Genomic DNA, 24,332 nt, shown 5'->3' on the forward strand with positions numbered 1-24,332 from the left:
CACTGCGGGGTCGAGTTTGGGCCCTAGCGTGTTCAGGGGTTACCTCGCCAAACTGTCGCTCAAGGGTCGTGTGGGAAGTTCACTTAGTAAAGCACCAATCTTGACAGCATCAACCCACTCCTTAGGGCTTGGAATATCATGTCAGTCGTGCCATCATAATCGACGCTTTGCAGATGTGTTACTACCACACAGTCTGATCAGGACGGCGTATATTCTTGATTAGGTGACATGGATGGGAAGCACGAAGAAGTCATTTTATTTTGCTTAGGCTTGCCAACAATTCAAATCCAATGGTTTGTACCAGATAGCAGTTTCTCACAGACCCCATCAAACTAGAGCCAAGCGCCAATAAAACAACATCCGATTGACCGCAGCCATAGGTAAGCTAGGGTGGGGCTTGTCCGGTCTTGCAAGACCAAAAAAAGACCAACGTTCGAGTATAATCTCTACCTTGGGACTGAATTTGGATTCATCAATAACCACGTTTGCCTGCAGTTAGCCTCAGACAACCAAACGTACTTGGATTGCCTTTCAACCTCAGCCCGGGTTGTTTGCTCAGTTGCGATGACTATCTGCAATAAGAACCTGCATTAGCTTTGGTGAGTAGGCAAAGCTATCAAAAACAGACTCAAATAACGGTTCACATCCACTCCATATTTCTGGCAAGTATGATGGATGATACAAGCAAGGTCTTTGAAGTACCTAGCTATTCAAGACTGGATACAGGTACTTCGGATGCCCCATGGCAATAAGATAATTACAGTACGTCCCAAACGACTTGCTGGTCATGAATGGTTGGTACAGGAATACGGGTGCAATTTTTCAAAACAAAAAATGTGGCCAGCCTAGTTATAGATGTTATCGCAGCTGATGCCAGGCGGCGACTGCTGCCTGGCTTAGCTGGATATTCCTCTGCCAATCGGCATCAACAACCAACCAGGTTACCTGATCCAGTCAGCACAGCAAACGCGGCCACGCCCTCGAGCCTCAACTTCGGGTTACTAGCAACGAGGGGAGCAAATTCAACTGCTTTACTTCAGCCTGCCCCAACCTAGGTACTTCTCAAGTCGATTGACTCATCTTTCTGGCAACATCATCAAATGCAGCGCACCTAATGGTGACAGCAGTTAACTCGCCTACGCACTCCGGCTCTATACGCGTCGGCAATTTTAATTGGCCTCCAGTTGTTGGCCTGGTCGCATCTAATCTGACAGAAATACAAGGTGGCTCTGTTTGCCACGCTGCGGCTCGACGAGGTTGGAAAACAAACATCCTGAAGACGCCACTTGGAAATCAATGTCGATCTGACATCTCATTCACTTTTATATCCATCTAAGACCTGCGCTTGCATCTGGGAAGGCGCTATCATCAATATACTAAAAAGAAAACTGCATCTTCTGGTTTGTTTTTCAGTTTTTATTGTATTGCTTGTCACAAAGGTAAGGCATTGGGCACTGGCATTATTGGACTCAACCTTCTTTGCGCCTGGAGGGTTGAGCTGCGGCCAAAAGCCTCGACACTCGCCAAAAGGTTGTCTATTCCCATCGGCGTGCATAGCTATTTGCCCAAGACTATCGCCTTGCACATTTGTCACCATGGCATCGGGGGCGAACGGCGATGTCCACATGGCAGGTATTTTAGATCTGATCAGGTTCGCAGATGGAGAAGAGCCTGAAGACATGATCCCATTTCCCGAGCCTCCTCCAACCAATACGCCTCCGCCCCCTTATGTTGGTTCGGCCCAGACGCCAGAAGGCCTTCTCGCAACAGGGTCAACGCCTCAGTCTCCTGAGACCGAGGCCCCAGCCACACAGAGTGGAATCGACCTTGCTGTGCAGTATCTGCTCCCCGCAGAGATCAGAAGTAAGGATGCCCTGGGCGTCAAGATCTTGCAGAGAATGGACACCAAATACGTCCAGACAGTTTCGGGCGAGATGATCACAGGCGACACCCTCATCATAATCGACGTGCCCAGGGGTCATCTACCCAACCGCACCTGCACTGGCTCTTCCTACCCGCATCAGTACCGCATCAGAATTTGTTCATCAAAACTACGCAGCTGCGGGTTCGACCTCTTCCCACGCCTCTTGGATGATGAAAAATACCAGGCCAAGACCTTCCGTCGCTTTGCGGCCAAGCAGACTCGACCGCCGGACGTCACTTACATCCTTGATCTTGGTCCTTCCACTGACGAAGACCTCCAATCAACGCAGCTGGAAACTCTTAGTCTCTCAAAAGGCCTGATTCGATGGTACAAGGTTGCCAAGGTGCCGCCGTATGTCAACGTTGAGCTTGTTGCAGGCCACGACGATTGCTGCGAATGTGCCGATACGTCTGACGGGTTGCCGTCCAATTCGTCTGAAGAGTCGCCTACCCAAGGTCGGGACGACAAAGGCAGTATTTGGCATTCTTGCACTCACTCGCCCGAGTACAGAAATATCGAGGATTACTGCGAGGTGCGTCATGCCGCCAACGTAGTGCGGTTGCTTCGGGCTATTGCTGGTATGCCTGGCTGTCGATTACCGCTGAACTCCGCCCCAAGGGTTTTCACCATGGCCGGCCTGGCAAAGCTGTTTGAGCTGAACTTGTCGCATCAGAGCTCGTGGCTGCGGAACGAGATATTATGCTGGTTTGTTGCGGACAGGAACAGCCAAATCATAGAGATCCTTACCGAAGAATCCATCATCATGGCATACAACTTGAAGCTCGCCAAGGTTGCGCGCGCCACCTATCGGCTTCTGGTCAGCGAGCACGCCCTCCAGCTTGAATCCCGCCTCCCAACTCAACGCGGCCGTCACCATTTCTCGGTTTTTGGGCGTCCACTCCGGGATATCAACGATGACGCAATCCAAACTGCGGTTGAACACGGCGGACAGGCGCTGTCTGAGCGTGTCCTCGGAATTGTACAGAATCTTGAGTCGGACAATGCTCTGCAATGGCTCGGGATGAAGCAGTGGCGTGATTTGGAACATGCCATTCAAGCCATCGGAAATTACGTGGACTCTTCGATGCCCTGGAAGACCAAGGTCCATGTGGAATCTGCTCAGAAAGCATTTGCTGATCTCAAGCTTGCGCTCCTCAAGATAGTACGCCGGCGATTAGCTGACGCGGTTCACCTCAACAGCCTAAGTACGATCGAACGTTACGGTGAGAACCTGAGCTACTATGCGTCTCCTGGTCACACCATGAAGTTCCCTGAGATCTGGCATAGTCTCAACGACCGACAGAAGCAGCTTACTGCCGTATTCTGGGAGCATCTGGAAAGAAGATGGCCATTCAAGATTGACATCATGCCGGAACGCGTCAGCCTTCGGCTGATAGCTCAACGCTTAAACATGGCCTTGAGCAAACTATCCGATCCAACTGCCGTTACAGGACGAGAAATCTACCCGCGGCATTACAGTCTGAATCTTGAACTCTTGGTAACCCAGCTCTTTGATTCAGTGCAGTTTAACGTGTGCGAGCCCCTGAGGGGCCAGGGAGTCGTAAAACCCGAAAACTCGGAGCTACAGCTTCTCACTATGTCATCTCATCTTCTCGTTGGCCTCGACGAAGACGAGATGCGTTTTCTGCCTCTCTGGGCAGACGGGCTAAATGATGGGTCCGGTGGCGTTTACATCAGCATCATCCCCCCAGACATGTCTGACACTGCACCCATACAGCCGGGACCCGGATACGTCACGGGCCACAGCAGAGCCACGGAGGCGACCAACTCCACCGTCGGCGATCTTGACCTCGACCATCTGGATATCCAGAGCGTTGCCACCATGACGGAGACGAACGCTGCTGGCCGAGCCACGTGCTCTACAGTAGCGCCTTCTTCCCAAGTTAGGGGCAGCGTAGACCTTGACTTTCAGAACGCGCGCTATGCCGATCCTGCCGAACACCAGCCGGTATCTGTGGGCGTCTTTGGTCTTGTGGACACCTTGGAGGAGGAGGACGAGTCTCAAGATGAGGACTCTGATTCCGGCTCGGATTCAACTGCTCAAAACACGCCCACGGCTTCGGTGGCCGACACAGACACGGACAGCAGAAGCTCTGACTGGGTCATGACCTGATGCCGTTACGAGATTCACAATCTGATCATACCGAACCAAGCAGATCTCAATGTTTTTCATTTTAATTCGTCTTGATTGTAGCAACAATGCGTATCCGCGCTACTAAATCCTTGCAGAGAAAGGAGAACACAGAATTTTTTGATACCACACAAAATTTGTTTTCTGTTGCTTGTTTTTCTTCTTTTTCTCCTTTACCATGTTCTCTACTCTCTTCGTACAAATCTGTCAGGCTCTTGTTCTAAAGAATCACGAACTGCACCGATTGTTCAGTCTCACGCATGTCCTGTTCTGCATTGTGCTGGGCTCAGACCAAGTACCTCCCTTACCGAGACGGGAAAGACATGTCAAGGTCAAAAGCTACGGGGACGGCGATTCAAAAGGTCTCATTTGCTTGAATTCACAGAATAGGACTTCTCCTGAGAGCTCTGGCCTTGGGTTGAGATGGGTATCATGTAACGAAAAAAAAAAAAGAAAAGAAAAGAAAAACAAGTCATAGTATCTCAAATTGCTGCATATGCAGATAAAGTTCCTAACCCCTGTTCAGAGTGTTTCCTGACCCACGGGGGTTCGCTTCAGTAAACTCATCCCACTGTCGTGCCTTGTATGTTGCCGCGTCCGCCTTCTCCTCGTCATCCTCATCTGGCTCGGGTATACGACCACTGGCCTCTCCACCGCCTTCGATAATTCCACCCCGTCGCCTCTCCTCCTCCAGGTACTCATCTATGCTCATCGTAGGCAGATTATGACCGGGGCGGAAAACACCCTTGGCCAACTCGTCGCGACTCCCCACAATGGTAAAGGGTTGAAGCGGCTTTCCCGCCTTGTTCAGTAGGGGTCCGCCCATGGCGGACTGCAGACGACGTAAGGGACGGTCGAGCCTCGCGGCACCATCTGCTTCTTCCTGGGCTCGTCTCCGCCTTTCATCCTCCTCCACCGTCGTCCCCGTCGACATCAGAGGCTCGGGAGCCTGGGCCAAAACCTCCTCCTCGCGGTTGATGCTCTCAAGCGCCTGTAGGGCCTCGTCGGCCGCCATCTCCAGCTGCGTCAGGTACACGGGCCGCGCATACTCCTCGGCGATATCGTCCCCATCACCGCCCTCGTCCTCGCCCTGCCTAGCCCTCCGCGACCTGCTCTTCAGCGCCTCGAGCTTGGCGCGCAGGTCCTTCTCCCGCCTGAACGCGGCGATCTTGGAGTCGCGCCGGCGGGCCGGGTCCGACGGCAGCGTCGAGAACATGCGGGGCGCCTCGTCGTACTCGCGCAGCAGGCGCGCCTGGGGCTGGCCCAGGGCCTCGTAGCCGTCGAGGAGGTGTAAGAAGCGCTCGTAGCAGGCTCGACTCTCGTCAAGCACGGCGGCGCGGGCGCGCGGGGTCGTCGTCGGCTGTTTCTGCAGAAGGCCCGCGAGGTGGTGCTCGGTCAGCAGGAACGGGAGGTAGTCGGTCCTGACGTCCTCGAGCGTCTCGTTAGGGCTGAAGACGGAGGCGGCCGAGATGCGCTCCAGGCAGGCACGATAGGCGGCGATCGCCGTGGACAGTGCGTCGCGCTTCTCAGGCGACTGCGCCTCGAAGCTGCCCTCCAGCGCCAAGCGGCTGGCCTCGGCTTCCCTGTAGCAGTCGGCGAGGGACTGGGGTTGTTGTTGGTCCTGGCTCGGATCTTGCTCCATATTGGAGGGAGGGTTGGCGGGGGCGGGCCTGGGTTTGGACGTGGGGGTATCGTATATTGCGTCTGAGAGTGTATGGTGGATGAGGTAGACTTGATTGAGTTGCTAGGGGGAAAGGGATATTATCTTGAAGTTGCGGCCTTGCTTCAGTCCGAGGGTGGCGTTAGAAGCAGCAAAATTATGGATGAGGTGGATATGATGCAATGGGAGCTTGCTTGAAGGTGCTTTGCCGTCTGAGGCGGGGCAACAGCTAAAGCTCTCTTTTCGGGTAGGGCCCACCTACAATTCTTGACTTGAGCAGGCCTGTATGGGTTGATTGATTGGGCCTTGTGCGTTTTGCAGCTGTCTGTTTTACGTCCATACCTTAGCCTGATCTTACCGTTTTATTTTCTACACGTCCCTACTTATACTCAATTTGGGTTGCTATTCGGCCAAGTGAGCAAAGTGAACAATTTCAGTCCTCTTTGCAATAAAATCTCAGTAAGCCAGGCCAATCTGTATCATTTGGAAAATAAAAGTTCAGAATCTAAACTGCGTGCACCTAACCTAGATTATGCAAGTACTAATTTTATCGATGTGCCTATGGAGGGCAGTAAATGGTGATATACAATCTAGGCCAGAGGGGAAAACAGTACTTCTGAGGGATGGAATTTTAAACAACCACCCATCAAATGGATGTCAGGTTTGGTGCTTTTTCTTTCCTCCTATTTGGACTGGTTTGAGGCAAATAAATGAACGAACAATCAGGCCGGCATACGAAAAACCTGCCCCGGTTCGCCATTTGCGTGTTGTTTTCCTCTACTGTGCCTGCCCTTCTGGTCAGTAAAGTGGCCTACCTCGAATTCTTTTGCCATGAGCTTGTTTGAAAAGGTTCGAGCTCGTCGTTGTTTTCTTTGTCATTTGATCCCCTCAAGCCGCGAATCCAATCAAACCGGGTTCATCGCCAGATTTCTTCAGGTTTCTTTCTGACTGGCCAAGATCCGGTTATTACCATCCATTGTTGCTGTCCTGACAACCCTTTTTCGTCTCAACGAATTCAATAATCCGGTCAGATCGATCATCTTCAGGCCATCTTTACTTTCCATTTGCTATCCTTGAGTCGAGAATGTGCCTGATACACCAAGCCTGACCAAGAATCGTACTCACCCATCATGGAAGTCCACGATGGCCCCAAATCCCCCGACCAAGCGACCAAGTCTCACTATGATGGCGATAGGATCGACCCAGATAGCGAAGACGACGCCGTGAGACTTGTTGCCAATCCAGACCCCTCGCAGCCACGCAAAATATCTGAAAGAAAACGAGCAGATCAAGCAGCTTTTGAATCATGGGTCAACGACAACAAGACTCGGCTCTCCCTTCCATCTGCGACCAGGAGCAAAAAGCCCGAGCTTAGAGAGCTTTTCTCAGCCAATGAAGCTCCAGAAGTACGTTCCACTAGAGCCCGACATAGGGTTATCGAAGGACCTCGCGAGTATCAGATCGAGCTTTTTGAGAGAGCCAAGCAGAAGAACACCATAGCCGTCCTGGATACCGGTACTGGTAAGACACTCATTGCAGTTCTATTAATCCGCCACACCATTGAGCGTGAATTGGAGGCAAGATCGAAGGGCAGAGAGAAGCGTATGGCGTTCTTTTTGGTCGACAAGGTCGCCTTGGTACGCCAGCAAACAGACCATATCCGAGCCAATTTGGACTTTCCGGTGACAGGCCTTCATGGCGACACTGTCAGAGGTCTTTGGGACTCAAAGGAATACTTCACAAAGCTGGTTCATGAGCAGGAGGTGGTTGTATGTACGGCCGAGATCCTATACAAGTGTCTACACCACTCCTACCTGAGTATCAGCCAAGTTAGTTTAATCGTGTTTGATGAGGCACACCACGCCAAAAAGAACCACGTATATGCGAGGATTATCAAGGACTTCTATCTCATGGAGGACGACCATCAGAAACGACCTCGAATCTTTGGCATGACGGCATCTCCTATTGACACCAAGGACGCCTGCATAAGCTTTGAACGAGCTACACATGAGCTGGAAAGTCTTCTGCACAGTGAAATAGCGACAATATCAGACCGAGACCTGCTGAAAGCCATTGGCAGCAGACCCCAAGAGGTCAGGAAATCATATGCCCGCGTCATTCGACAAGACAACACGGATCTGTGCAAACGACTCCGCAAGTTGGTTGGCAATCATCCCCTCTTCAAGCAAACCTTTGACTCTGCGGAATTCGCTGTGACCGAGCTCGGAGCCTGGTGTGCAGACAAGCTATGGGAGCTTTTCTTCCGGGAAGAAGCTGTCTCAACCCTCGATGGCAGGCTCGAAGGCGGCCGGGCTCGGGACCTCAATGAAGCAGATGAAAGCAGCCATGAAGCCAACGACGCCCGCGCAGCTGTCAATCTTGTCCATCAGTGGTCTTTCGGACCGCCCGAGGATGCATTACTTTCGACCAAAATACATAAGCTAATTGAGATCCTAGCAGAATGTTTCAGTCAGGCTAGTGCTGGCAATGCAATACAATGCATCGTCTTCGTGCAGCGTCGTGACACTGCAGTTCTTTTGAACGCGCTTTGTGAGCAGGCCGAGATTAGAACCAAGCTACCTGACTTAAAAGGGGCCTTTCTGGTAAATTCACTCAACACTTGCTTAGCATGAGTGACGACTGACTGATGGACAAACCTTGCAGATAGGAGCAGGAAGGGGTGGGAACGCGGCCTTTACTACAACACGACAGCAAGAGCAAACAGTCTCAAGGTTCCGAGATGGTGATATCAACTGTCTCTTCGCCACGTCAATCGCCGAAGAGGGACTGGATATCCCGGGGTGCAATGTGGTGATCCGATTCGACCTCCACGGAACAACCATTCAATATATCCAGTCTCGTGGCAGGGCACGAATGAAGAACTCGTGTTTCATTCACATGACCGAGTTTGGAAATCAAGAGCACAACAGAAGATGGTTTCAAGACAGAGTCAACGAGCAAAAAATGCGTGACTTTTGCCTCTCCCTACCAAAGGATAGGATTGTGGAGAAGGCGGAAGTTGACGACGTCTTGCGAGGCGACCAAAGCCAGAAGATCTTTGTCGTTCCCGGCACCAAGGCAAGTTTGACCTTTAAACAAAGTCTGGTTGTTCTGGCAGAGTTTGTCGCTACGTTGCCAGCCAAGCTCGATGAGATACTCAGTGTCGATTACACTATTGTCCCGGTCTTTGGTGGGTTCCAGGGTGAGGTGGATCTGCCTGCATCTTCGCCCGTGAGAAGTGCAATGGGCGGCGTATACCGGTCAAAACAGCTCGCCAAGTGTGCAGCGGCTTATGCCATGTGCATCCAGCTCTACAACAGCAACTACCTCAACGACCACCTAAAGTCCACGCTGAGCAAGGTCCTTCCGGCTATGAGGAATGCACGTCTGGCCGTCAGCTCCAAGAAGAAAAAGGTCTACACTATGCGCACCAAGCCGGTTATGTGGTCCGAGGTGGGACCTCTCCCAGAGCTCTATGCCATGGTCCTCAGCCTTGTCCAGCCAGGAGCAGCATACTACCACTCGCGGCCTATCCTGTTGGTCACAAGAAAACCCCTCCCAGCCATTGCCCAATTTCCAATCTTTTTCGGCAAAGGAAGCAGCCGTAGATCAGAAGTTCGCTGCATACCGCTTGCAAATCCTTGGAACCCAACGACCAAGCAGGTTGAAGGCCTTTGCGCTTTCACGCTTTGTGTTTTTCGAGACATATTCAGTAAGGATTTCCAAGCCTCTGCAACCGATATGCCATACTTTCTAGCCCCAAGTACAGGAATCGAGCACGAAACTGAGCTTTCGAGCTTGGCCAACCCTGAGGAGATGATCGACTGGGCCACGGTGCAGCGTACAACGACTACTGATCGTATGCCGTACAACTTCAACGAACCGGACACTTTTTTCCAAGACAAGTACGTCTCTGACCCTTTTGACGGGTCCCGTAAGTTCTTCATGCGCAAAGTACGTCGCGACCTAAAACCGCAGGATCAAGTGCCAGAAGGAGTCCCAGCTCCATCAAAATGGCGGGCTGCAGAGCACACTATTCTGAACTACAGCGTTAGCCTTTGGAAAAGGTCCCGCGCAGGACATAATAGTCGGCAAGATCAGCCAGTTGTAGAGGCTGAGCTTGCGCCCCTACGGCGGAACTTACTGGATGAGACGGATGGGGAGAATTCGGCAGGCCTGCAGACTTGCTACATTGTCCTGGAGACACTCTTGATATCCCAGGTAAGCTGTCACAAATTAGCAAAGAAAAAAAAGGTGTATCAAGAAAACTACAGTAGCTGACATTGTAAAGATACCCGTGGACACGGTGGTAATGGCCTATACTTTCCCGGCCATAATATACCGTTTGGAGAGCAGCCTGATTGCCCTAGAAGCATGTCATAAACTCGGTCTTGATATTCCGATTGATACTGCTCTTATAGCAATGACCAAGGACAGTGACAACTCCGACGAACATGACGAAGCGCCCATCAACTTCCAGTACGGAATGGGTCAGAACTACGAACGGCTAGAGTTTCTGGGCGACTGCTTTCTCAAAATGGCCACTTCAATTGCACTATACACGCTGGTTGAGGGTGATGAGTTTGAATACCACGTCGAGCGGATGGTGGACATTTGCAACAAGAATCTGCTGAATTGGGCCTTAGAATCCAGTCTTCAAGAATATATTCGGTCTAAATCCTTCAACCGGCGCACATGGTATCCTCCAGGCCTGAAACTTCTCAAGGGCAAAAAGACGGAGGTGGAGGATGAGCATTCACTGGGGGACAAGTCCATTGCCGATGTGTGCGAGGCCCTCATCGGTGCCGCATATTTGACAGCCCAGGCTCAGAACCCTCCAAATTTCGATCTGGCTGTCAAAGCTGTCACTGTCATGACGCATAGCAAAAACCATACCATGCAGGAGTGGAATGATTATTACGCAGCTTACAAATGCCAGGAGTGGTTGTCGACCTCACCATCCCAGATGCAGCTCGAGCTCTGTAATCAGATCAAGAACAAGATGGGATATAAATTCAAGAACCCACGTCTTTTGCGCTGCGCGTTTATGCATTCGTCGTATCCGAGGCAGTACGAAAATATACCCAGCTATCAGAGGCTCGAGTTCTTGGGCGATTCGCTGCTCGACATGGTCTGCGTTGACTATCTCTTCAAGAAGTACCCGGACAAGGATCCACAATGGCTGACAGAGCACAAGATGGCAATGGTATCGAACCAGTTTTTCGGCTGCGTCGCCGTCGAGCTTGGATTCCATCGCCACTTGATACACATGCAGCCAGCGCTTGGTGCGAGTATAACCGAGTGGGCCGAACTGGTTATCAAGAGGCGCGATGAGGCCAGACAGCTGGCGATTAGACGCGGCACGAGCGAGGAGGAATATGCCCGGGACTTTTGGATAGAGGTCCATCATCCACCCAAGTGTCTGCCTGACATTCTAGAAGCATACGTGGGCGCTCTCTTCGTCGACACTGGCTATGACTATAGAGCAGTCGTTGGGTTTTTCAACCGTCACATAGAGCCCTACTTTGCAGACATGTCCATATACGACATGTACTCATCCAAGCACCCTGTCACGCACATCACCAGCATCATCACCACCAGGTTCGGGTGTTCGTCCTTTCGGTTGATGGTGCATGAGATTCCGGACGATGTAAAGGGCGAGGGACTTGTCACTGGAGCCGTCAAGGTTGTTGCTGCCTGCATGATACATGGCGAGGTACGCTGCCACGCCGTTGCCGCCAGTGGGCGCTATGCCAAACTTGCGGTTGCGAAACAGGCGGTTGCAATATACGAGGACATGAGTCCGGCGGAATTTCGGCTACGTCACGGGTGCAATTGCAAGCCGGGAGATGGAGATGGAGACCATGGGGTTCTGGTGGATCAAAGGGCCTATTGCGAGCTCGGAGAGCCGTTGCAACAGAAGGATCCCCCTGCAAAGTCTTTAGTTGAGGTTGACGGAAAAACTATCACAGAGATGCGTCTTGCACATTCTGAGCAGATGAATGATCAGGAAGAATTCTTGTCTTGGTAGGTTACATACAGAAGTGGGTTTCGGTACTCGTGGTTTCTTTCCACGAGTGTCCGTTCGTTGACATTGTTGTAGACTAGTCTAGATAGAGGAGAAAGCAAGCCCATACACAACAAATGATTGTTGAGCTGTGAGTGGTATATACTACTTGCGGGGGACAAAAATGTTTGTTAACACGAGTCACCTGCTTGCATATTTACCCGCTTACTTTGTATAATATCGATTTTAGATTTAGTCCAACTGCCGGCGTGCCTTTTTGCTTGATGGATTGTTTGTTATTGAGTTGCATAGGCACGCAGATCTTATACGACTTTACCGCCAAATGTATCTGCCGCTCATTCATTTCTTGCGGCAGGGATTTAGGTGCCCGATGTAAGAAGGCAGATAGATTCAAGCCAAGTTTCACCAAGATGTGTTTTTGTGGATATTGATGTCATTGTGTCAAGCATCTGCGTTTAGAAACACAGATGAACTCCCACAATGTCAAATTGAATGTCAGGCGGAAGGAGAGAGCGTAATTGACAATTAACACCCACTCGTACCAGCTTCGTGCCTTGCAGGGTGATATAGTAATTGTTGCAGGCTATATTTACCGGAGTCACTGGCATTAGTCATAGACGGGAGCTTTCCTCTTTTGGCTGTGCTTTTTAGTGCAACAGTAATTTTCTACACACTCCCATTGGCGGAAGCAAGCAAACCGCCGAAGGATCTGCGGAGATGGTCTTATTGGCGAAACAATGGCGAAAATCATCCAATTGGGCAGAGGGGGGTTTGTTTCTGTCAGGACAGGGGTGGGCCCGACTTGGGCCTGTATCAAGTCGGTGAAAGAGAAATTGCAAAGGGAGCTCCTCCGTACGTGGTGGCAATCATGGAATTATTTCCCCTCCATGTGCCGCCGAGGTTTGCGAATATACCGTGGCCAAGTAATAACAAGTTTGCTTTCTCTGCATCTTCGCCTCCATAAAGTTCTCCGAATAAGGAGAAGAAAAAAAAAAAAAAAGAGAAGCAAATGTTGCTCCCGCCGGCCCGGTCCTGATTGGGGTGGGAATGCTGTTTAGTTGTAACGATTTGTGGTTTGGCTAAAATGCGGTTTTGTCATCTCTTTCCACTTGTGGTACTCCCCCACAGAATTTCACCATCATCCCTTGCTGAGCCTCAATGTAACAACCCCCAGCAAATACCGAACAGAACAAAAAAAGCTAAGCTTTCTTAGCGCTGATTGCAGGAATTGGCAAACCCGAATGTTGTGGGCGGATCATGCGGCAGTGGACTTCCGACTTCTTTTTCAAGGTGGGGGGGAAAGGGGGGCGGGGGGGCTGTGGTTGATGCGTACCAGACTTGCAAATCGATGCAACCGGCTTGCCGGCTCATGGCGATGTAATCGTGCAGGCTTATGTGTACGTACCACTTTGTCATGGGTGGTGGTATTCGTTATGCCAAATTCGTCGTGGGCCATGATCTCAATCCATCTCAGTAACTACCTGTTGCTAAAAATCGCTACACTTACAACGTGCCACTGGCAAGCCCCCTTGGATCAGGTGGATATCATGGACCCCTGGTTTGAAACAAATCGAGGATATCTTCTGTGCTTACGTGGGCCGATTGTTTGTACGATTACAGCCGTTGGACGTTTCTAACTGATGGAATAAATCAATTTGTCGACGGTACAGAAGACGGCAGTGGAGCCAGGAACAAAAAAAAAAAAAAAAGGAGGGAGCCCGGAACAATGCCATGTAACATACTGTACGAGGCGAGTATATATTTCACTCTGGATGTCGCCGCCATCCTGTTGAGCATCATGATCTCTCCCAGGCCACCCCTCTGCACTCAGTCGTTTTGGCCGGCCACCTTGTTGCGCTCGTTCTTTGCCTAGAGCCTTTCGTATCATTCTTCACAGTCTTTTGTAGTAACTCCAGACAAGCCCCCCCACAATCATTACCATGAAGGCATCAAGTATTCTCTTGGGCTTGGCCCCCCTAGCCGCATTCGCGGCGCCGACTCCCGAAGCCGAGATCAGCGCCCGTCAAGCTCAGCAAAGCATTGATGCTCTGATCAAGGCTAAGGGCAAGTTGTACTTTGGAACCGCGACAGACGTGAGTGAATAAACAATGACCTGTACAAAACAACAGGAAGCTGACTTGAGTTGCGGCCCGTTCTATAGCAAAACCTCTTTAACAATGCCAAGAACTCTGCCATCATCAAGGCAGACTTTGGTCAGGTCACTCCCGAGAACAGCATGAAGTGGCAGTCTCTCGAGAACACCCGCGGACAGTACAACTGGGGTCCAGCTGACGCCTTTGTCAACTATGCCGTGTCGAACAACAAGAGCATCAGGGGCCACACTTTGATCTGGCACAGCCAGCTGTAAGGACGCATCTCATTGGGGCCAGTGGATAAATGTCGAGTGGCAAGGTCCGTTTGCTGACAATGTCGTTCCTAAAAACAACAGGCCAAGCTGGGTCAACAACATCAACGACAAAACCCAGTTGACGTCTGCTATCCAGAACCATGTGGCAACGGTGATGGGCCGATGGAAGGGCAAGATTCGAGCATGGGTATGTAGCACCCTTTCTTTTCTTTTTTTTTTTTTTTTTTTTTTTGTTTCTTTCTTCAGCCATCCCCTGTCGTACTCCCAGACCAAGACCTCCCATCCAAGCCCCGCTGACAAAAAGCTCACTTTTTACCAGGACGTCGTCAACGAGATCTTCAACGAGGACGGCAGCCTGCGCCAGTCGGTCTTCTCACGCGTCCTGGGCGAGGACTTTGTGCGCATCGCCTTCGAGGCCGCGCGCAAGGCCGACCCCAACGCCAAGCTGTACATCAACGACTACAACCTGGACAGCCCCAACGCCGCCAAGTTGACGAACGGCATGGTGGCCCACGTCAAGAAGTGGATCGCCGCCGGCGTCCAAATCGACGGCATCGGCTCCCAGGGCCATCTGCAGGCGGGCCAGGGCAGCGGCCTCGCCCAGGCCATCAAGGCCCTCGCCGACTCGGGCGTCAAGGAGGTCGCCGTCACCGAGCTCGACATCCAGAACAGCAACGCCAACGACTACGCCGCCGTCACCAAGGGCTGCTTGGCCGTCCAGGCCTGCGTCGGAATCGTAAGTTTTTTTTTTTTTTTCTCCCGAATATGGATAAACCGTTTATGAGGTGGGATGGCTGTGCTGACCAATTGTGAAAACAATCAAGACTGTTTGGGGTGTGCGAGACACAGATTCATGGCGTTCTCAGGGAAACCCTTTGTTGTTTGATAGCAACTACAACCCTAAGGCTGCGTACAACTCGGTGGTACAAGCTCTGAAGTAAACATTCTGAGGCTATTCATGACCTCAGATTTTACCTCTGACTGCCGTCCCCCATTTATGTCATATGGGCGATCCACCATGCAGCTCCCTTTTTTTTGAACTTCTTTGTACATACTATTGGCTCTCAGCCAGAATAGATACCAACATACTTTTGAACATGATGAAACTTACTTTTATCAGTTCCACCAAAAACTGACACTAAAGCTTACGCTCAAGCCTCTAATGTAGTGCCACCAGCCTACGGGAATGTAGAGGGTATCTCCAGGCTCCAGGATGCAGTCTAAAAATGGAATGTCCCTAAATTCGACAGTGTCCGGCCGGCCATCATCCTGGTCTCGACCGTTCGCCTCGTCCCATCCTTCCATCACCCCAACGTCAAAGTGGCTGGTGTTGCTCATCTCAACCCCATCCTCCACCCCTCGGGCGGCCATGTGAGGGGTCTGCAGGTGAGAATAAAGCCTGACGTATTTGCGTCCCACGACCTGAGAGAGCATGTTGTGGTACGGATCCGTATGCAAAGGCGTGATCGTCCCGGGCGGTCCAAACCAGGCATTCAAGATGGGATCCTCGAGCTCGGGTGGTCGCTGTTCCGTCGTGGCAAACATCGATGCTGGTGGGGGTGGAGGTGCAGTATAGCAATAGTCTGGTATGCGGATGTCGTCTCGCAAGCTGGGCAGTTGTTCGAATAGCTGATGTTGGGCTAGGTAAGCTATGGGCGCCTGTTCGTGCAAGCTTCCTGTCGTGCTACAATCCACTGCTTGTTTGCTGTTGCTGCTGTCATGATCCGACGAGGAAGAGATTGCCGAACGGTCGATGTAGCCCTCCAAGAAAGCGGCAAACGGGATTATCTTCTGACCCCAGCCCTCGTCAACATAACTCCTCCCAGTTTCCACGGGAACTAAACGTTGGCCGTTGAGAGTACGTGACAGCAGGTAAGCAGGCTTGCACCATGGGTTTGTGGTGCGAGCTGGCCAGTCATCCGTGACGCCGGTGATGATCAAAGGCTCGGGACCAAGATCTAAGTTGGTAGGTCTGTCCATGTAGAACTGGAACGATTCCAAGGAGAGTTGTCCAACCCTCATCACGGGATTCTTGACTGGTGGCGTGAATGGCTCAGTCGGTTTGAATGAAGCATGCGCATCCCAGACATTAAGCGAAGCGTTGCTTTGAGATAGCTTCAGTCGCTTGGAAAGATGAGAATCATCTCGGGTGTTCATAGCAGTAGACTCTGAACCTGCATCGAATTGCTGTGTATTGAAAATCATGTCAAGTAGGCAAAATGCTTGCTCTACCCAGCGACGGCCTCTCTTGGTTCCCGCAGCGCCCGCAAGAATGATAGCAAGATCAAGGGGCTGGACAAGTTGTTCCAGCAGGGCATCATCGGGCTTGGGTGGGAGAGCCGGTGGAACGGAACAATTGTCCGCTGCCAAAGAGGATGCCAGGAAGAGAACGGAGAACTTCAAGATGCTGGCATCCGTGTATAATACCCTCCAGCAAACGGGCAGATCCTTGAAGATATAAGCGTAGAACTTGGAGTACGAGATGGAGATTAGATCGTCAACCCTCCTTGAGACGAGCGTAAAGGACTCAGCATCGAAGGGGGCACCCTTTGCAACAATGGTCGCTTGGCGGCCGAGAAGCTCTACAAGGGGCCTTTCGCAGCCTGCGACCTCGCTGAGTGGCTCAACATCACCGCCCGCGCAGTCGGACGAGATATCTCTGGCGGCCTCGAGACAAAATTCCCTTAGTCGACAGCATGACCCATTTCTGGATGTCATATTAAGCGGCGCCGCGCTATTTGAACGACCTGATTCCCGTCTGATTTGAATCCTTGTTTTTTTTTTTTTTTTTTTTTTCTTCTTTGCAAGGGTGGTTGGACGATGATGGATCGCGGAAGTCGCCAAGGGTGAATTGCGCTTGCCCCACGCTCTAGCGAGTTTTTGGGTGCATGGATAAGGAAGGCCTTCCCCAAAACTCACAAAATTCCAGGGAGGCAGGTAAGCATCCAGTGCGAATTCTCTCCTGACGATCCCAGAAATCACCACACTACTTTCTTAGCACAACAAAATTGAAGTTCAAAGCATCCAAGCAATCGGTGATCCCATAACTGATTAAGTTTGGTCAAACGCGTGTTCTTTTCTCTATGGAAAATTCTGCCAATTGCTCCATGCCATTCCGATATACGACATGTGCCTACCTACCCGTGTGTTTACACGAAAACCAACGTGCTCGCTCGCTCGCTCAAACGCTTAGACTAAACCACCTCTGTTGTGTAGCAAACAGCCGCCAGAAAGATGATTCAACCCGCTCCCTATTGAGCCCTAGTCACCTTGACCATGAGCTCCGACTGAAGGAAAATACCGGCGAAATCCGATTTCAAGGGTGAGGCGGCGTCCACTAACGCGAAGTCGTACCTCCGGAGCAGCTGTCATGCGGCCATGCATCTGTCAGCCTCGGAACCAGCAGAATCAACGAAGCGGGCAACAACAGAAGCCACCGAGAGTCGGTGAAGCTCCATCAATGTTCTGCATACAGCCTTGACGGGGCAACACAACAATACTCCTCCTACCCGCCAGGAAGGGACCCAGGATCCGAACAAGCCGTCGACCAAGAACTGAGACTCACCTCGACAAACATCTTGTTCAGCTCGATCAGCGCTACAGGCTTTCCGAGGCATTGCCATTTGCCATACTTGAAAATCAAATCCCACGTTGCGTTCATGGTCCTCAGGTTCTCTTCGTCCGCTTCAAGCCAGCGCTCTGGCCGGAAGCACGCTGCATCGCAGCCATAGATATCCTCACGTTTCTGTAAAGCAAATGCCGACCAGCCAACTTCGGTACCTTCTGGCACGTTGATTCCGCAGAGCACATCGCCACCTGGAGGGACGACGACGCCCATCAGGCCAGCCACGGGCGGGTGCATACGCATGCCCTCCTTGATGACGGCCTGCAAATACGGCAGGCCCCTTGCTTCTGAGTCCGTTGCGGGCACAAAGGCGTTGCCAGTTGCGGCCAACGACTCGGCCGCCCATCGCCGAATCTCGGTGACGAGCCGTCCGTACACAATGGGCGAGCTCATGACGTACAGCATGGTCATGCGGATCGCTGTGGCAGTCGTATCAGAGCCCGCCACAATCTGCAGCAGCAACTCGCCCTGGGCCTCCTCGCGCGTGAGCCCATGAGCCAGGAATGACCCCAGCATGTCTCTGCGGTAAGGGTTGGCCGAGGCCAGCCTGTCGGTCACGAATTGCTTGGCGACCCTGTCCGTGTTCTCGTCATATCAGCTTTCGTGTCGATCAGAGCATGCGTAACATCCTTCTTCTGCTCCACGTCGCACCTGTGCCATGTGGTATTCGCTGGTATACGCGGGGTCCAACCTAGCTTACCCGATAAAAACGCCGAAGCCAATCTTGTCCCGCTCCGAAGGCATGAGACGGCGAAATAGCCTCGACTGCAACAGCTTGGCCATGGTAGGGAAGATGGTCAAGGTTATCATGGAGGTCATGCTTTCCTCGAGGATTTTGATGTACTGGTGGACATCTGTATCCTCGTCGGTAAAGCCGAAGCGCTCCCCAAGCCCAAGGAGACCGATGATGTCCAAGCTGGCGTACTGGACCTTGCGAGCGAGGTCCATGGGTCTGAAGGCGGTCTCGTCAGAGACGTAATTCCGCTCTATCAAGCCGATGAAGGCACTGATTCCTTTGTCGATGACATTTTCTAGACCTTCATTTCCTTTACCTGCGTACTGTGGGGTAAAGTTAGCGTTGGCCCATTGGCATATAAACGCTCGCCCGAGTGAGTAAGTAGGTGCCGAAGCATGGTGCAACGGCCCAAGAGGAAGATTTTGAGCAAATTATTGGAGAATGGAGAGAGATTGGTTTGGCCTGCTCTCCATCACAGGCAGAAAGAACACAGTCTTTTGTTTACGTACACCTGCTGCCATCTTATTGCGTAGCACGCTGTGCTCATCATCATCCCTCATCGAGATCAAGTTATCTCGCACCGGATCGAACCTCACTGCTTGGTAGAAGTCACTCTTTTTGTAGGGTGAACGTACTGCCCAAAGCTTGCGGAGGACATCTGGATCATTGGTGACCAAGGTGTTGGGTCCGATGCGTGCAAGAGAGCCTGCATGTGTTTTCGATTAGGTGTCTCAATGTCAACCATTTGGTCCGCGTACTGAAACCAGTGTTACGTGGAGACGAAGAACCGGAGGGGCAGGTCAGCGCCGGGAGCTCACCATATTTGTCAACAGCTTCCTTCAACGCCAGGTGCATGCTGCCGCCCATTGCATTCCGAAACATCCACCATTTCGACAAGCCGGTGCCAGGTGGTCCGGGGATATGTCGAAGTCGACTCCAGCTCCTGTAGATAGTGTGAGCCAGCAGGAGCGCAGCAATAGTGCCGACGAGGATGATGACAGTTCCTTTGTGGACCGAGACCGGGACCACTGTATTGAATTGGTGAATTCTTGACATGGTAGGGAGGTGAGGCGCGCCGGCCGTTGCAAGACGCTGCTTGCGAAGATACGTGACCAAGCTTTGGTTGGCGGGGTGCGGCTGCTCAAAAAGCAACCAGGCCAGGAAGAAAGAACTTCGTGAGAAGATGCACAAGCTTCTTTAAGTGCACAGCAAAAAAGAAAAGTGGTGCTCGGCAGAAGTTTCTTGCAGTTGACGGGCAGTAGAGAGCTGCGGTCAGTTTGTCAAGGTTGCCGAGCACAGAGTTTGTTGGATCCGGTCAGCTTGCCAAAGGTGAAGAAAAGTTCATTGTCAGATGGGATGACATTGATGTGTGGGATGGGGATCCCGCTTGCTTCTTCATTCATCCCACATTACTCACTGCTCAGACTCGTCAACTCACCACACCACAGTGATGGAGACATACCAGTCATGCATATCTACGCACATTTACGGAGCTATAACTGCCATAGGTACTTCCCTGTTAGTTAGAATCTGTGGAAGTGCCAGCTGATGCCACCACTATCGGAAAAGAGGGAACAAAACGAGAGTCCAAAAAAGGAATCAAACGGCCCAATGTGCTGACCACCTGGAGGATGCACATATGTCAAACATGTTTGTCTGCAGCCCCTCGCTGTTGGTCACTGTCCAAACAATCCAAGGGGGAATTGGCGGCTTGTATTTGACAGAAGGGATGGTGCCGGGGGCCTGTAATACGCTCCTACGTCGGCTGCTATTAGCTGGAGACGCAACTTCACTAGGGCTTTCCACTGCATCGACGCCTCATTCCAGAACATGGCCAATTATGGCAGCTCGGAACTGGACATTGGGGATTGATGAGGGTCGAACTCCCTGATTTGGCCTCTTGGCCGGCATCGCTTCGAACACGACATTCCAGACATCCCGACGGCTCGGTTTAGCTTCATGCACATTTGTGCAACGAGATATAAGTGCTCTCGCAGATGACAGGCACCCAACCTGCTGCTATGCGACTCAATTTGACTGCCTTTTACCCGAATATTTGGGCAAGAAACTAGACAGGTTGATGTTTCAGTCTATGTTGGCTGACGGGGCAGCAACAACAAACGGAGAATGTCCACGACATGTTTATGCATCTCGCCTACCGGCCGTGAGCTTATTGTCAAGCTTTCCGAGAGGAATAATCAGAGAATGCGCCGGTTTCCGGCCCGCTCAAGAGAGAAAAGAGACAATGGAACGGGGAGGGGTGGCTTGGCTAGCTTTTGTCGTGTCAACTGTTGGATGCTCGACACCGAATAGGGGCTAGTTCGGCAAAAGTGGTGGCATTGTTGGGATACTGCGCGTTATCGGGAACTCGGGACTTTGGTGTTAAGCTCTTCAGGCCAAGTCCGCTGTGTTCATGAAGAGGGCTGCGCAGGCACCCGGAGAGGTATGTGGCACAAACGCTCCGGGTCTGCTGTCTGCTGCTCTACCCAATAGGATACTACTACAACCACACCATTTGTTTTTTCTCTTCTCTTGTCTCTTCTGATCGTCACGATTGCGTGCCGAGGTCATCATTCCGAGATATCAAAGAAGAAACGTTTAGATCTACTCGCTGCCGCTCCCGAAACAAAGTTTCTCACCTTGTAAAGACCCGATCATGGCCGCGATAAGCCAATAGCATCGGAGAATATATATGAACCGAGGGCTCAAAGATTTGATGCCCAACAGCCCCCCACTCATGGCAACAGTTCATGAAGATTGTCATCATCGTGTCTCATGTGCAAGGACAATGAAACAAAGAGGGAGGATGCCGGCAGGCGAACAAACTCGGAAGTCAAGCTGATGATTGAATTCACCAGCCCACTTTCGGAAGGGAATGATAAGTTGGGCGAGTGGATACACATCCACGATTCCTGGCTGCCGATAGCTCTTATCGGGTTCTTCTCGCGGACAAAACCAATGCATGTTCCCGTCCGTCCGGCCGGGACGAGCAGGTTGAGCGTCTGCCGTCCAACAAGCACCGCCAAGACAAAACTGTCAAGCAAGCAATCCTTCCCACCAGCTTGCTTGGTGTGGTGGCATACGAGTTGCGTGGCTTTGGATGCGTGCTGCACATGTCAATAGATACATCTCCCTTGTTTTTTTTTTTTTTTTTTTTTTTTTTTGTTCTTGCGGATGCTCATTCGGACTAAAGTCTCTCCTTGTCGCGCCTGCATAATCACATCACAGACTTATCAACCTGATTCAGTGCCACAGGGAAATCGGGTTATTCTTGTGTCAGAATGAAAAGTTGTCAGCTTGCACAGTTTGTCTGCCCCCAGTCCGTGCTACGTGTCAGACGTCTCACCGTGCATGCGCGGCTGTATTACCAGTGACAATGAGAGGAGCAATCTCTTCTTTTTTTTCTCTCTCTCTCTCTCTCTCTCTCTCTCTCTCTCTCTCTCTCTCTCTCTCTCTCTCTCTCTCTCTCTCTCTCTCTCTGACACCAAACAAAATACAAACAGAAAGCTGACTCTCCCAAACAAAATTTCATCAGTCACCAGAGAAACACAATCAAGTGCATAATCGAAGTCAGACTTTGCCTGCTCCTTGTCAACCTTCAGAGCCTGTCGACTGAGCATGGCCAAGCACTTGCAAAATGTTGGGTCACAAGGTAGCCGAGGCGGAGCTGGAAAAGCAAAGGGAGGAGTACAGAAGAAAACAAAAGCCACACAGGCAAACGTGTTCAACGGGGCAATGGCGGCTGGAGCACGCCCCCACCCGCTACCCTGTGTCTGGACAGTCTTCTCATTTCTCATTCCTCTTTGGATGCTTTTCTCTCTAGGAGCGGGCATACCAGAAAGGCTCGGATAAACTGCAAGTAGTACGAATTTCTGCGCTTTGGTTTTAAAGTACAAAGAATGAGTTACATAGGTATTGTGTGGGAAAGAAAGGTGACTTATTTAAACAGGCCTGCCTAACAATGACTAGCCAACTTTTTTTTGTCTAAAAAAAAAAATAAAAAATAAAAAAAGAACATGAAAGGAAAAGAAAAGTAAAAGCGCCCCACCCCACATATCTGCCGCGATCTCATGCCCTTCTGATTGGCGGGCCCGGGGTATCTTGTTCTTCTTCCGATTCTTCTAACCCGTCTGGGACAACTGTATAGTTCTCGGCGCCGCCCGGTCTAGTCAATGTAAATCTGCACTTTGTGCTGGCAGATACAGCGCCCCATTCGCCGTCCACTTGAATATCCCCGGCCGACCCAGGCCAGATGCGCCCCGCTGTAACCTCTTTGTCGCCTTTTTTTATTTTGTATTTGCAGACGGCCGTTGCGGTGGCGAACTGAGGGAGGGCGAGGAGAGCGACGATGAACAAGTCGGTGTTGAAACGCATTATGATAGATTTCTTTGTTGGGTGAAGATTAATTTTCGACAAAAAAAAAAAAAGTGGCTCGAATATTATTAGGATGTATGTCTGGGCCAAGTATAATGAATGAATGAATCAGTGAATAGCCGAGAAAAGACTAAGTAAAGAGTGTGGTGGGTTTGAATGAAAGTGTTTGAACTAGACTACTGTAGAGACTAGATGGACAGGGAGAAGATTGCGAAGCCTTTATGTATGTAGTGGTATACTGCTGTAAAAAGCTGCCTTTAACGGGTTTAAATTAATAGTACTAAATTAAACTGATGATCTTACAGGTGATCCTACAGATGATCCTAAAAATACGTTGGGATTTCTAAAATAAACAGTCACGAGTTTGATCTTCTAATATATCTTTTCAAGCACAAATATAAGCTTGCAGGGGTAGTAGCACTTCGTATTTTGTAAGATCACGGGACCCTGCATACATATATATATATATGTATACATATATAAACGGAGAACGTTCCGACCTGGATACCTCTCCTAAGTGCATTATCTCTTATCTTTGTTGCATATATTACCGTGTTTCTTGTTGTTTTGAATTTGTACTAGCGCACCCATTTTGACAAGCCGCAATCAGACGTACGTGGTGATGGTATGTATAGTGTAATGTAAATCGGGCAAACAACAACATACCTGGCGAATGTCGCCTGAATTGAGGTTAACCGCTACAAAGGAAACGGAGCTCCCATCGCACAAGTCAAGTCACTTGGCCATGAGAGCAGGTGTGTGACAACAGTTTAAGGGGGTTATCATTTTGTGCATTCGGCTGTTGGGACCCCGTGGAACACAGTTTTGTCCGACTGGTGGGTGGTTTGTCAAGTGTGTGTGGTCTTGTCCGTGTCTTGTTTGCATTACTTGTCAGCCTGTTCCACCTCTCGACTTCTCCCCTCCTCGGTTCTCTTCTCTTCCTGTGAGGACAACTCAAGAATAAAGAAAGAAAAAAAAAAGTCAAAATATAGAGACGACTATCTCTGATAGCTTACTTCAACCCATGTGGTTCATCCCATGTCTGTTTTGAAGTTGGAGAATCTTTTTGTTCAGACCGTTGTCTCAGCCAAGGCCTGTCGGATCTTTGCTTATTATTTCTTTTATCGCCATTAAAAAGGCCAATTAGGTATAACCAATCGGGCCCTGTGGCAGCCCTTTTGACTAAATACCTAACTGAAATCCTTGCGACTGACAACCAAGCTAGCGTCGACGCCAAAAGCCACCACCAAGACAAAAGCTAACCACAACTACACACCCAGACAAGACTTGACGCGCACCCACTTTTCTTTTCTTTTTGTTGTCTTGTCCCCAAGAGAAAAAAAAAAAAAGTCACACGTCCAATCCCATTCGCGGGCAGTGCCGGCTGCTTGTATTTTTTTCTTTTTTTTGTTCTTGTGCTATTTTCCTTTTTTTTTTTTTTTTCTTTTTTTTTTTCTTTTTGTTT

At 50.7% G+C, this 24,332-nt stretch overlaps 8 protein-coding genes across 8 annotated transcripts; 3 read left to right on the plus strand and 5 right to left on the minus strand.

The window, feature by feature from the left end:
- Window positions 1-1,595: 1,595 nt before the first annotated feature.
- On the plus strand, window positions 1,596-4,058 carry PpBr36_01056 (uncharacterized protein; the record flags this gene model as incomplete). The annotated part of the gene is made up of 1 exon (XM_029888245.1): window positions 1,596-4,058. The coding sequence occupies one exon, from the start codon at window positions 1,596-1,598 to the stop codon at window positions 4,056-4,058; it is 2,463 nt and encodes an 820-aa protein (XP_029752633.1).
- Window positions 2,520-3,032, minus strand: PpBr36_01057 (uncharacterized protein; the record flags this gene model as incomplete). The annotated part of the gene is made up of 2 exons (XM_029888246.1): window positions 2,520-2,606; window positions 2,697-3,032. The coding sequence occupies 2 exons, from the start codon at window positions 3,030-3,032 to the stop codon at window positions 2,520-2,522; spliced, it is 423 nt and encodes a 140-aa protein (XP_029752634.1).
- A 529-nt stretch (window positions 4,059-4,587) lies between the features above and the next one.
- PpBr36_01058 (uncharacterized protein) lies at window positions 4,588-5,718 on the minus strand (the record flags this gene model as incomplete). The annotated part of the gene is made up of 1 exon (XM_029888247.1): window positions 4,588-5,718. One exon carries the CDS (start codon window positions 5,716-5,718, stop codon window positions 4,588-4,590), a length of 1,131 nt encoding a protein of 376 aa, XP_029752627.1.
- A 1,148-nt stretch (window positions 5,719-6,866) lies between these two features.
- PpBr36_01059 (uncharacterized protein) lies at window positions 6,867-11,767 on the plus strand (the record flags this gene model as incomplete). The annotated part of the gene is made up of 3 exons (XM_029888248.1): window positions 6,867-8,339; window positions 8,401-9,957; window positions 10,028-11,767. The coding sequence occupies 3 exons, from the start codon at window positions 6,867-6,869 to the stop codon at window positions 11,765-11,767; spliced, it is 4,770 nt and encodes a 1,589-aa protein (XP_029752628.1).
- A 1,937-nt stretch (window positions 11,768-13,704) lies between these two features.
- PpBr36_01060 (uncharacterized protein) lies at window positions 13,705-15,073 on the plus strand (the record flags this gene model as incomplete). The annotated part of the gene is made up of 5 exons (XM_029888249.1): window positions 13,705-13,857; window positions 13,926-14,128; window positions 14,214-14,319; window positions 14,452-14,868; window positions 14,957-15,073. The coding sequence occupies 5 exons, from the start codon at window positions 13,705-13,707 to the stop codon at window positions 15,071-15,073; spliced, it is 996 nt and encodes a 331-aa protein (XP_029751532.1).
- Window positions 15,074-15,248: 175 nt separating this feature from the next.
- PpBr36_01061 (uncharacterized protein) lies at window positions 15,249-16,850 on the minus strand (the record flags this gene model as incomplete). The annotated part of the gene is made up of 1 exon (XM_029888250.1): window positions 15,249-16,850. One exon carries the CDS (start codon window positions 16,848-16,850, stop codon window positions 15,249-15,251), a length of 1,602 nt encoding a protein of 533 aa, XP_029751531.1.
- Window positions 16,851-17,383: 533 nt separating this feature from the next.
- PpBr36_01062 (uncharacterized protein) lies at window positions 17,384-19,549 on the minus strand (the record flags this gene model as incomplete). Its single annotated transcript, XM_029888251.1, has 5 exons — window positions 17,384-17,497; window positions 17,698-18,331; window positions 18,458-18,816; window positions 19,003-19,199; window positions 19,252-19,549. The coding sequence occupies 5 exons, from the start codon at window positions 19,547-19,549 to the stop codon at window positions 17,384-17,386; spliced, it is 1,602 nt and encodes a 533-aa protein (XP_029751530.1).
- A 3,012-nt stretch (window positions 19,550-22,561) lies between these two features.
- Window positions 22,562-22,867, minus strand: PpBr36_01063 (uncharacterized protein; the record flags this gene model as incomplete). The annotated part of the gene is made up of 1 exon (XM_029888252.1): window positions 22,562-22,867. One exon carries the CDS (start codon window positions 22,865-22,867, stop codon window positions 22,562-22,564), a length of 306 nt encoding a protein of 101 aa, XP_029751529.1.
- Window positions 22,868-24,332: the final 1,465 nt, after the last annotated feature.

This window comes from Pyricularia pennisetigena, chromosome 2 (genome assembly GCF_004337985.1).
Source record: "Pyricularia pennisetigena strain Br36 chromosome 2, whole genome shotgun sequence".
NCBI lineage: Eukaryota > Fungi > Ascomycota > Sordariomycetes > Magnaporthales > Pyriculariaceae > Pyricularia > Pyricularia pennisetigena.